Raw genomic sequence first — 11,936 nt, 5'->3', positions numbered from 1 at the left:
TCTAGAAAAAAGACGACTGAGGGGCGATCTAATAACAATGTATAAGTATATAAGGGGACAATACAAATATCTCGTTGAGGATCTGTTTATACCAAGGAAGGTGACGGGCACAAGGGGGCATTCTTTGCGTCTGGAAGAGAGAAGGTTTTTCCACCAACATAGAAGAGGATTCTTTACTGTCAGGGCAGTGAGAATCTGGAATTGCTTGCCTGAGGAGGTGGTGATGGCGAACTCAGTCGAGGGGTTCAAGAGAGGCCTGGATGTCTTCCTGGAGCAGAACAATATTGTATCATACAATTATTAGGTTCTGTAGAAGGACGTAGATCTGGGGATTTATTATAGGCTGAACTGAATGGACAAATGTCTTTTTTCGGCCTTACTAACTATGTTACTATGTTACTATGTTATGCTGTAATGTCTATTGTCTGTACAAATCCCAACTATAATGTAAAGTGCTGCGGAATATGTTGGCGCTATATAAATAAAATTATTATTATTAAGCTGTGTATTTTTGTAATTATTTGTATGTATACATGATTGATTACCACTTCTACTATAACAATCCCCTGTAATGCCTTTCTGACATAAGGCGTAAACGTATGCTGATGTCAGTCTCCCTCCCTTTGATGTGGGGTCTGGCGCTAAGCCCACATCTTTTCCGGCACGAGTCACCGATGGGTTGGTATGACAACCAGCGGTCTCCAGCAGACCTCTGTGGCTGTCACTGCCATGAGCATCGCCCAGTGGACAGCGCTCATAGCAAGTGATCAAGTCTGCTACATACAGGCGATCTGATCATCGCTTGTATGTAGCAGAGCCGATCGGGTTATGAGAGCTTCTAGTCTCCCAAGGAGACTATTGAAGCATGCCGGGAGAGACACTTGGGGGGGGGGGGGGTCGGGGGCCTAGCTGAAACTGCATGGACTAGGGATCATCCCGCCGCACCCGCATTCCTTTTAACATGGGCTAAACACTACTCAGACAACACAGGGTGAGGGTATAACAGTGTAGCAATGCTTTATTGAACTACAAAACAGGCAGGTAACACATAGAACAGTCCCAGCAAAATACCCAAGATGGTGCACATTACAGAGTCTCGCCCTTCCACTGACTCGCCGGGATAATGGCTGCTGTGACTTCAGATCTTCAAGGGTCGCTACCTCACCTGTGGCACACAGACACAGAGAGAAGGCAATTTGTCTAGAGTAGGAAGATGACAGTCCATTCAGTCCATACAAGGCCAGTTGATCCAAGGATCACAACCTGGCTTCATCTTCCAGAATCAGTTACTCCACTTGTGGCATGTACAAAGAGGAGGCAACAACAAGTGTAGGAAGAATGACAGTCCATTAAGTCCATACAAGGTACAAGGCCAGTTGATCCGAGGATCACAACCTGGCTTCTTCAAATGCAACCATGGTTCAGCTATGGCCAATAGAGCAGATTTGTATTCTTCCAACCAAGGCCGAAAACCCCTAGGTTGTTTCCTGTAGAATAATAGCTCTGTGTTCCTTGTGATGGAGCCAGGATGTAAAATGGCTGCTGTCCTGTCTCTGGTCCTTTTGATATGTATGGATGTTTTGGCAGAATCTCTCTGGCAGTTTCTCTATCTCAGTCTCTTTATACAGAGGCATGTAACCCATCTTTAGACTTAACAAGTGTCCCTCATTCAGTATTTACATAAAGGGTAAGAATGGAGACGAGATCAAGTAGCATTACTTCATTATTTAAACTATTTGCATAGTTTTTCCCTCTCTGTTTTAGAAGTCAACAAACTGGCTCCATAACACAATGCATAATTAGCATATCAGCCAACAAACATCACTAGTGATCAAGGATAAGAGCACAATAAAAGTTATTACTGACCTACACAAACAAAAGTCTGTTTTCTTGACAACCAGAAATCAACACTTACATTTGAAAGCCAACATACAGATAACATTCTATTATTCTTCATTTGCTAAAAATAATCTTCTGGTTAATTAAGATACAATGTTGTATGTCTTCACAATACCAAAAGTAAAATATATATGTATCGCCGCGTTCAGAATTACCCAATCTATCAATATGAAAAAAAAATTAACCTCATTGCTAAACAGCGTAATGAAAAAAAAAGTCAAAATGCCAGAATTACTTTTTTTGGTCACCACAACATTAAAATACAATAACAGGCGATCAAAAGATCGTATCTGCACCAAAATAGTATCATTGAAAACATCAGCTCGGCACGCAAAAAATAAGCTCTCACCCAACACAAAAAGTTTCCAACAAACTTGGAATTTTTTTCCATCACTTCAATAAAAGAGAACCTAAAAAAGTTTGGTGTCTATGAACTCAGAATGACCTGGAGAATCATAACGGCAAGTCAGTTTTAGCATTTAGTGAACATGGTAAAAAAACAACAACTGTGATATTGATTTTTTGTTCTCGTTTTTCCAGTACACTTTATGTCAAAACCAATGGTGGTGCTCAAAAGTGCAAATTGTGCTTCAAAAAAAAAACAAGCCCTCTCATGGTCATTTTGACTAAAAAAAAAGAAAAAAAAAAGATATGGCTCTGGGAAGAAGGTGATCAAAAAATGAAAATGCAAAACTGAAATACCTCTGGTGGTTAAGGGGTTGAACTTGGTTATTAATTCTATATTCTTTTATATATTCTTTTATACTTTACCTAATAAAAAGGAGTTATTTTTACTGATCAATGTTTGCTTTGGGTCATTTATTTTCTGTTGGTATTTGGTTTATCTTATAAAACTCCCATATAATTTTCTCACCTTGAACGCAAACGCATGTTTTTGTACAATTTGTCAATAATATATATAGGTTCTCCTCGTCTGAGTTATTTTTGAAGGTCAATAAAATACGATTTTCCTGTAATTCATTTCTCACCCTCTAGGTATAATAATGGCTTTTCCCTGTGTGGGATTTTTGCTGTTTATAAAGGTTGACAACTAGTTGGACAAGCCCTTCTCATTCCTCATGTTTGCTGGCACCGTTTCACTGGTGTTGGCGCTTGTGTTTTTGGGGCTCTTTTGAGGTTGTTACGTCATGTGAGCCCTGTGCCCAATCAGCGCTGACGTCATTGTCTCCACCTTCGGACAAATCAAGCATCATGAGGCAGAGAGCAGCCGCGGCCCTGGCTTCCTGTTCATGTTCAATACGTCCGAAGGAAGGAGCAGTGAAGCTGCCGCTGATCGGGTGCAGGGCTCGTGTGATGTAACAACCTCACATAATCCTCGGGACGGTGAGTCTCAACCCCGCTGAAGTGGAGCCGGCCGCCAGCGGAGTATAAGTGTTTTTGTTTTAATGAGGCCAAACATGAGGAATCAGTTCACTGAGAAAAAAATTCTAATAAAATATAATTATATATAAAATGATCCATTGATTATAAAATTCACTAACAAAAGGATAAAACATTATTAATTCCAAATGTAAAACTATACCCACAATTCACCCCCTGAAGGTTAGTCAGAAAGTGACTAATAGAAAAAAGATGTACCCACAGTTCAGTATATAGGGTGAGGTGCAGAGGCGTAGCTAGGGGTTTTGGCTCAGGGGGCGAAGCTTCTGAGTGGGCCCCTAACCAGGTAACCTTCATTACAACTCAATGACGCACCCTAATGGTGGAGGAGAACCTCAGCAGATGACCGCGCTGTTACTGAAGATAATCTCCATAGAAAGACCAACATGGATGTTACCGCCATATGGACAGTCACACAGTGGTAGATACCAGTCCTACAGAGCATATAGGAGATCACAGCACAGGTACAGATAATGCCTTACCGCTGACGTTCCTTCTGATGGAATCGTTCACTTTTCACGTCTATTCCATCTGGCCCAGACCGACATGACAACTTCTTCCAGCCAGTACTCGGCTGCAGAGAATACAACAAAGACACGTTTCACTCCTCACTTTCCAGCCCCATCACCATCTATTCCCAACCTGCACAAACTCCTCATCCTGCTGATACCCTAATACTGAGCCGTTGCTGCCGTATGTGTCCCTATTACTGCACCTGATACCCCAATACTGAGCCGCTGCTGCCGTATGTGTCCCTATTACTGCACCTGATACCCCAATACTGAGCCGCTGCTGCCGTATGTGACCCTATTACTGCACCTGATACCCCAATACTGAGCCGCTGCTGCCGTATGTGACCCTATTACTGCACCTGATATCCCAATACTGAGCTGCTGCTGCCATATGTGTCCCTATTACTGCACGATACCCCAATACTGAGCCGCTGCTGCCGTATGTGTCCCCATTACTGCACCTGATCCCCCAAATACTGAGCTGCTGCTGCCATATGTGTCCCTATTACTGCACCTGATACCCCAATACTTAGACGCTGCTGCCGTATGTGTCCCCATTACTGCACCTGATACCCCAATACTGAGCCGCTGCTGCCGTATGTGTCCCTATTACTGCACCTGATACCCCAATACTGAGCCGCTGCTGCCGTATGTGTCCCTATTACTACACCTGATACCCCAATACTGAGCCGCTGCTGCCGTATGTGTCCCCATTACTGCACCTGATCCCCCAAATACTGAGCTGCTGCTGCCATGTGTCCCTATTACTGCACCTGATACCCCAATACTGAGCCGCTGCTGCCGTATGTGTCCCCATTACTGCACCTGATACCCCAATACTGAGCCGCTGCTACTGTATGTGTCCCCATTACTGCACCTGATACCCCAATACTGAGCCGCTGCTGCCGTATGTGTCCCTATTACTGCACCTGATACCCCAATACTGAGCCGCTGCTGCCGTATGAGTCCCTATTACTGCACCTGCTGTGTGGTTCTCTGTGCCTTCTAAATTCTAAAGCACCCCTCTATAATATAGTAATGCCAAGTGCAAGCGCCCTAGAAAACAGTGCCCACATTTTGCCCCCTAGAAAGTAATAATGCCCTCTGTGTCCCCCTTTGACTGTCACAGTAACCTGAGTTCCCCTATAACAATAAGTGCCCACTTTACATTTAATGTCCCGAGTCTCCCCCTGTTCAGCTTCCCTATACACAGTATGATGGTATCTTATACACAGTATACTGACCCCTTAGTAGCATCCAAACTGTTTGATGGCTCTAACACTGTATGATGGCCCCCTCACTGTAATCCCCACACTGTATGATGGCCCCATATATAACATCCATATAGTATAATATGCCAGATAGTCCTCAATATAGTACAAGGCAGCACAAACATAGGCAGACCCTGTAGTAAAAGGCAGCACCCCCCCATAGGCAGATTCTGAAGGATAAGACAGCTCCCCCTATAGGCAGATTCTGTAGTAAAAGGCAGCACCCCCATAGGCAGATTCTGTAGGATAAGGCAGCACCCCCATAGTCAGATTCTGTAGGATAAGGCAGTACCCCCCATAAGCAGATTCTGTAGGATAATGCAGCACCCCCCCATAGATTCTGTAGGACAAGGCAGCGCCCCCCCCCATAGTCAGATTCTGAAGGATAAGGCAGCACCCCCCCCCATAAGCAGATTCTGTAGGATAAGGCAGCACCCCCCATAGCCAGATTCTGTAGGATAAGGCAGCACCCCCCCATAGGCAGATTCTGTAGGATAAGGCAGCTCCCCCATAGCCAGATTCTATAGTGTAGGGCAGCTCCCCACCATAGGCAGATCCTGTACTATAAAGCAGCACCCCCATAGGCAGATTCTGTAGGATAAGGCAGCACCCCCCATAGTCAGATTCTGTAGGATAAGGCAGCACCCCCCCCATAGTCAGATTCAGTAGGATAAGGCAGCACGCCCCATAGGCAGATTCTGTAGGATAAGGCAGCATCCCCCATAGGCAGATTCTGTAGGATAAGGCAGCACCCCATAAAAAAACAATACTCACCTCTCTTCCTCCTTCCATCGCGGCTCCCTGCTCCAGCTCATCCGATAGCAGGCGCTGGGTGGTGACGTCATCGCGCCCGCTGTCAGAGAGGCTGACAGGGGGATGATGGGGGAAGGAGTGCAGCGCAGCGCTCCTTCCCTCATCACCGTGGTCAGCTGTATTGGCTGATTGCTGGTACAGCTGACCTTGCGATGAGAGGTGGGGGCCCACTGCTGGCACGGGCCCCCCCCCCTCCCGTCTGCTCAGCGACCCCATAGCGGCCGGGCAGCAGAGCAGGGAGATCGATTCTCCCTGCTCTGCCACAGAATGTAACTGTATCGCAGCACTGCGCGCGCTGATGCACTTACAGTAGCGTAGCTCTGGGTGGGCCCCCTCTGAGCTCCGGGCCCGGGTCACCCGCACCCTCTGCCCCCCCGGTAGCTACACTACTGGTGCGGTGACTTATACACACTCACTCTCGAAGCCTCTCATTTCTATGGGTTTCATCGTCATCACCAAAGGCGACTCATCAGGAGACTATTTAATATTCACCTATATTCAAGCAAGAGTAGACAAAAAAACTAAAATCATGTATCATGTTATCCGAAACAGTCAGAAAACCTGCCACATATTGGCAGATCCCAGACCTCAAACTATATACTTTGTAAGTTTATGAGCTACTTCAGTGTCAGGAATAGATGAGTCACCTTTGGTGAGGATGATGAAGCCCGTAAAAATGAGAGGCTTGGAGAGTGAGTATGTATACGTCACCTCACCCTATATACTGAACTGTGGGGTACATATTTTTTCTATTAGTCACCTACTGACTAACCTTCAGGGGGTGAATTATGAATATAGTTTTACATTTGGAATTAATAAAGCTTACTTTTATCCTTTTGTCAGCAAACATGAGGAATGACCAAACTTTCCTTCCTCGCCATCACCGAAACCTGGCTCACCCCTTCTGACACAGCCTCCCCTGCTGCACTCTCTTATGGTGGTTTCCACCTTTCTCACACACCCCGCCCCAGCAGCAAACATGGCGCAGGAGTTGGTTTTCTCCGGTCAGATAACTGCTCCTTCACCCCAATCCCACTTCCACCCTCTGTTACCCTCCCTTCCTTTGAGGTGCACTGGGCGCTCCTACTCCCCCTCCAACCTCCAACTGGCTGTTATTTACCGCCCCCCCAGGGCCAGCCACCACCTTCTTTGACCACTTCACCATCTGGCTACTTCATTTCCTTTCTGCGGACATCCCCACTATCATCATGGGTGACTTCAACATCCCCATTGACACTTCCCTCTCACATGCCACTAAACTTCTAACTTTCACTTCCTCCTTCGGCCTCACTCAATGGTCTTCTGCAGCCACTCACAAAGATGGTCACACACTGGACCTCATCTTCACTCGCCTCTGCTCTCTATCTAACCTCTCTAACTCACCTCTTTCACTCTCTGACCACAACCTTCTCACATTCTCATCTCTCTCCACTCCTTGTCTACAATCCCCACCCCACAAACTTTTACACCCTTGGAGAAATCTTAAACATCTTGACCTACATTCATTCTTGGAATCCCTCCTCCCTCTCACAGACATAAGTTCCATACACAATGCGGAGGACGCTGCCGCTCTATATAACACCACAATAGCTGTAGCTTTGGAATCTGCTGCCCCACTTACATATACCAAAGCTCGCAAAATCAACAGACAGCCCTGGCACACCAGCCTGACCAAAGAACTGAGGCGAGCTTCCAGGGCTGCTGAGCGCAGATGGAAAAGATCCCACTCCAACGAGCACTTCATCGCATTCAAACAGTCCCTCTCTACTTTCAAGACCACACTCGCCACAGCTAAACAAACCTGCTTCTCATCTCTCATATCCTCTCTGTCTCACAACCCTAAATAGTTATTCAACACCTTCAATTCACTCTTCCGTCCCCCAGCACCTCCTCCCTCCCCACTTATCTCCGCTGAAGACTTTGCCTCATTTTTCAAGCTGAAGATTGATAGCATCAGAGACAGTTTTGGTCAACAACCCCCAGAGCCCTTCCTCCCGACTTCCCAGCCCTCCACCTCCAAAACCAACTTCTCCACCATTACAGAAGATCAACTCTCCACTCTACTCTCAAGATCGCATCTCACCACCTGTGCACTTGACCCACTCCCATCCCACCTCATCCCAAACCTCACCACAGTCTTCATCCCAACCCTAACCCATCTCTTCAACCTATCACTAACAACTGGTGTTTTCCCCTCAAGCTTTAAACATGCCTCCATCACACCTATCCTCAAAAAGCCCTCTCTTGACCCATTCTCTGTATCTAGATATTGCCCTATATCACTTCTCCCTTATGCCTCCAAACTACTGGAACAACACGTTTACCTTGAACTGTCCTCCCATCTCTCTTCTTGCTCCCTCTTTGACCGCTTACAATCTGGCTTCCGGTCACACCATTCCACTGAAACTGCCCTAACTAAGGTCACCAATGACCTCTTAACCGCCAAGAGCAAGCGACACTACTCTGTCCTCCTTCTCCTGGACCTGTCGGCTGCCTTTGACAAAGTGGACCATTCCCTATTATTACAGACCCTCTCATCCCTTGGCATCACAGACTTGGCCCTATCCTGGATCTCATCATACCTAATAGAACGACATTCAGCGTCTCCCACTCACACACCACCTCCTCACCTCGCCCCCTATCTTTCGGAGTCCCACAAGGTTCAGTCCTTGTGCCCCTGCTCTTCTCCATTTACACCTTTGGCCTGGGACAGCTCATAGAATCTCATGGCTTTCAGTATCACCTCTATGCTGATGACACACAGATCTACATCTCTAGACCAGATATCACCTCCCTACTAACCAGAATCCCTCAATGTCTGTCCACTATTTCATCCTTCTTCTCCGCTAGATTTCTGAAACTTAACATGGACAAAACAGAATTCATCATCTTTCCCCCATCTCACGCGACCCCCCCCCAACGAACCTATCCATTACAATAAATGGCTGCCCACTCTCCCCAGTCCCACAAGCTCGCTGCCTCGGGGTAATCCTTGACGCTGATCTCTCCTTCAAACCACATATCCAAGACCTTTCCACTTCCTGCCAACTTCAACTCAAAAATATTTCACGAATCCATTCATTCATCAACCAAGAATCTGCAAAAACCCTAGTCCATGTCCTCATCATCTGTTGCCTTGACTACTGCAACCTCCTGCTCTGTGTCCTCCCCTCGAACACTCTCGCACCCCTCCAATCTATTCTAAATTCTGCTGCCCGACTAATCCACCTGTCCCACCACTATTCCCCGGCCTCTCCCCTCTGTCAATCCCTTCACTGGCTCCGCATTGCCCAGAGACTCCACTACAAAACCCTAACCATGACGTACAAAGCCATCCACAACCTGTCTCCTCCATACATCTGTAACCTCGTCTCCCAGTACTTACCTACACGCAACCTCCGACCCTCACAAGATCTCCTTCTCTACTCCCCTCTTATCTCCTCTTCCCACAATCGTATACAAGATTTCGCTCGCGTATCACCCCTACTCTGGAACCCTCTACCACAACACATCAGACTCTCACCTACCATCAAAACCTTCAAAAAGAACCTGAAGACCCAACTCTTCCGACAAGCCTACAACCTGCAGTAACCACCGATCGACCAAACCGCTGGAGGACCAGCTCTATCCTCACCTACTGTATTCTCACCGATCCCTTGTAGATTGTGAGCCTTCGCGGGCAGGGTCCTCACTCCTCCTGTACCAGTTATGACTTGTATTGTTTAAGATTATTGTACTTGTTTTTATTATGTATACCCCTCCTCACATGTAAAGCACCATGGAATGGCGCTATAACAATAAATAATAATAATAATTACCAGAGACAACTCATTTCAGAAGATTCAATTGCGGTTAAAACTATTCCAACATTATGAACATAAAAAAAGCTTCTCCCCTATGTGACGTCTCTGATGTTTATTAACAGTTGATTTCCAAGTAAAATATTTCGCCACATTACGAAAATGTAAAAGGCTTCTCCCCTGTGTGATTGCTCTGATGTCTAACAAGAAGCTTTTTCCATTTAAAACATTTCCCACATTCTGAACAGGAAAAAGGCTTCTCTCCTGTGTGAGCTCTATGGTGCCTAACAAGATTCATTTTCTGGTTAAAACATTTCCCACATTCTGAACAGGAAAAAGGCTTCTCTACTGTGTGAGTTCTCTGGTGACTAACCAAAGCTGATTTCTGGGTAAAACATTTCCCACATTCTGAACAGGAAAAAGGCTTCTCTCCTGTGTGAGTTCTCTGATGTTGATAAAGATTTGTTTTCCATTTAAAATATTTCCCACATTCTGAACAGGAAAAAGGCTTCTCTACTGTGTGAGTTCTCTGGTGACTAACCAATTCTGATTTCTGGGTAAAACATTTCCCACACTCTGAACAGGAAAAAGGCTTCTCTCCTGTGTGAGTTCTTTGGTGTCTAACAAGAAGATGCTTCCATGTAAAACATTTTCCATATTCTGAACAGGAAAAAGGCATCTCCCCTGTGTGAGTTCTATGGTGCTTAACCAAATCTGTTTTTTGGATAAAACATTTCCCACATTCTGAAGAAGAAAAAGGCTTCTCCTCTGTGTGGGTTCTTTGGTGTTTAACAAGATTATCTTTGAGGGTAAAACATTTCCCACATTCTGAACAGGAAAAAGGCTTCTCTCCTGTGGGTTCTATGGTGATTTACCAAATCTGATTTCTTTTTAAAACATTTCCCACATTCTGAACAGGAAAAAGGCTTCTCCCCTGTGTGAATTCTATGGTGTATAACAAGCAGTAATTTATGTGCAAAACATTTTCCACATTCTGAACAGGAAAAAGGCTTCTCCCCCGTGTGAGATCTATGGTGATTAACCAAAGAATATTTCTGGATAAAACATTTTCCACATTCTGAACAGGAAAAAGGCTTCTCCCCTGTGTGGATGCTTTGGTGTCTAACAAGATTCACTTTGAGAGTAAAACATTTCCCACATTCTGAACAGAAAAAAGGTTTCTCCCCTGTGTGAGTTATATGGTGATAAACCAAATTTGATTTCTGGATAAAACATTTTCCACATTCTGCACATGAAAAAGGCTTCTCCCCTGTGTGAGTTCTTTGGTGTATAACAAAATTTGATTTCTTGTTAAAACATTTCCCACATTCTGAACATGAAAAGGACTTCTTTACTTTAGGAGCAGTTTGTTTTTTAATGCCTCTTTTGTGACTTTGATTTTCCTTAGTGGTCAGTAATGAATCAGCAGATGGGACCTGTTTCATAGGATCAGATGATAGATCTATGCCGTGAATGGATGGCAATATATTTGGAGTAACGGCATTCACTTCAGTTGTATCTTGTGGGATCTCAAGATCATCAGATTTAAAAATTGAAGATGTCAACTGTCCCTCTGATCTCCTGGCACAGTCATCTGCCAAGAATCGATAATAAACAATTATTTTTTAATAAAAATATCCTTGAGTTTTACATTTTTGAACATTTCTACTTAAACTGTTATTAAAAATGGCAAGCTATGTAAAAAAAAACTTTAATTACAGTATGTAACAATTATTTTTTTTCCTGGGTAGACAGTGTGTTTTCTTAACCATAAAACAAATAAAAAATAGTTGTTGTTCCAGCAAAACTTTGCTTCTGTGATCAAGACAATGACATTTTGAAATGTTTCTGTTTTCGGTAAAAATCTCGATTCTTATTCAATACTGAGTAGTCTTCTAGAATATTCTTGAACTGCTAGAATTGTGCAGAGCTTTCTACATTTTTCCAGAATTATCTAGAAGATTCTAGAAACTTTTAGAACTTTCAAGAATATTCTAGGACTGTTCAATAGTAGTCATGCAAGTATAAAAGCACAGATGACTCGAACCAACAATTCGGTTTGTTATTGCTGAGTAAGAGAATAACGAATCGTAAAGAGAAATTTTTTTTTAGATGGCATCAAGAGGTTGTTTGCACCCAGCAGATGCATTTTGGGTGTAGACAATTTATAAAGAAAAGAGCGAGAAAGTATTCCATGAAAGCATGTCGTAAGATGTGCGAGACCTACAAGTTATATTTCG

At 44.5% G+C, this 11,936-nt stretch overlaps 1 protein-coding gene across 1 annotated transcript; it reads right to left on the bottom strand.

Annotated features, from left to right (window-relative positions):
• Positions 1 to 9,850: 9,850 nt before the first annotated feature.
• Positions 9,851 to 11,141, bottom strand: LOC138666350 (oocyte zinc finger protein XlCOF22-like). The gene is made up of 4 exons (XM_069754577.1): positions 10,824 to 11,141; positions 10,572 to 10,706; positions 10,272 to 10,399; positions 9,851 to 10,064 (listed from the first exon to the last, which is right to left on the bottom strand). The coding sequence occupies exons 1-4, from the start codon at positions 11,139 to 11,141 to the stop codon at positions 9,851 to 9,853; spliced, it is 795 nt and encodes a 264-aa protein (XP_069610678.1).
• Between the last annotated feature and the right edge of the window lie 795 nt (positions 11,142 to 11,936).

The sequence above is a fragment of the Ranitomeya imitator genome, chromosome 2 (genome assembly GCF_032444005.1).
Source record: "Ranitomeya imitator isolate aRanImi1 chromosome 2, aRanImi1.pri, whole genome shotgun sequence".
NCBI classification, from domain to species: Eukaryota; Metazoa; Chordata; class Amphibia; order Anura; family Dendrobatidae; genus Ranitomeya; species Ranitomeya imitator.
The sequence above is the reverse complement of the archived record's forward strand: the minus strand, read 5'-3'. Positions and strand labels throughout refer to the sequence as shown.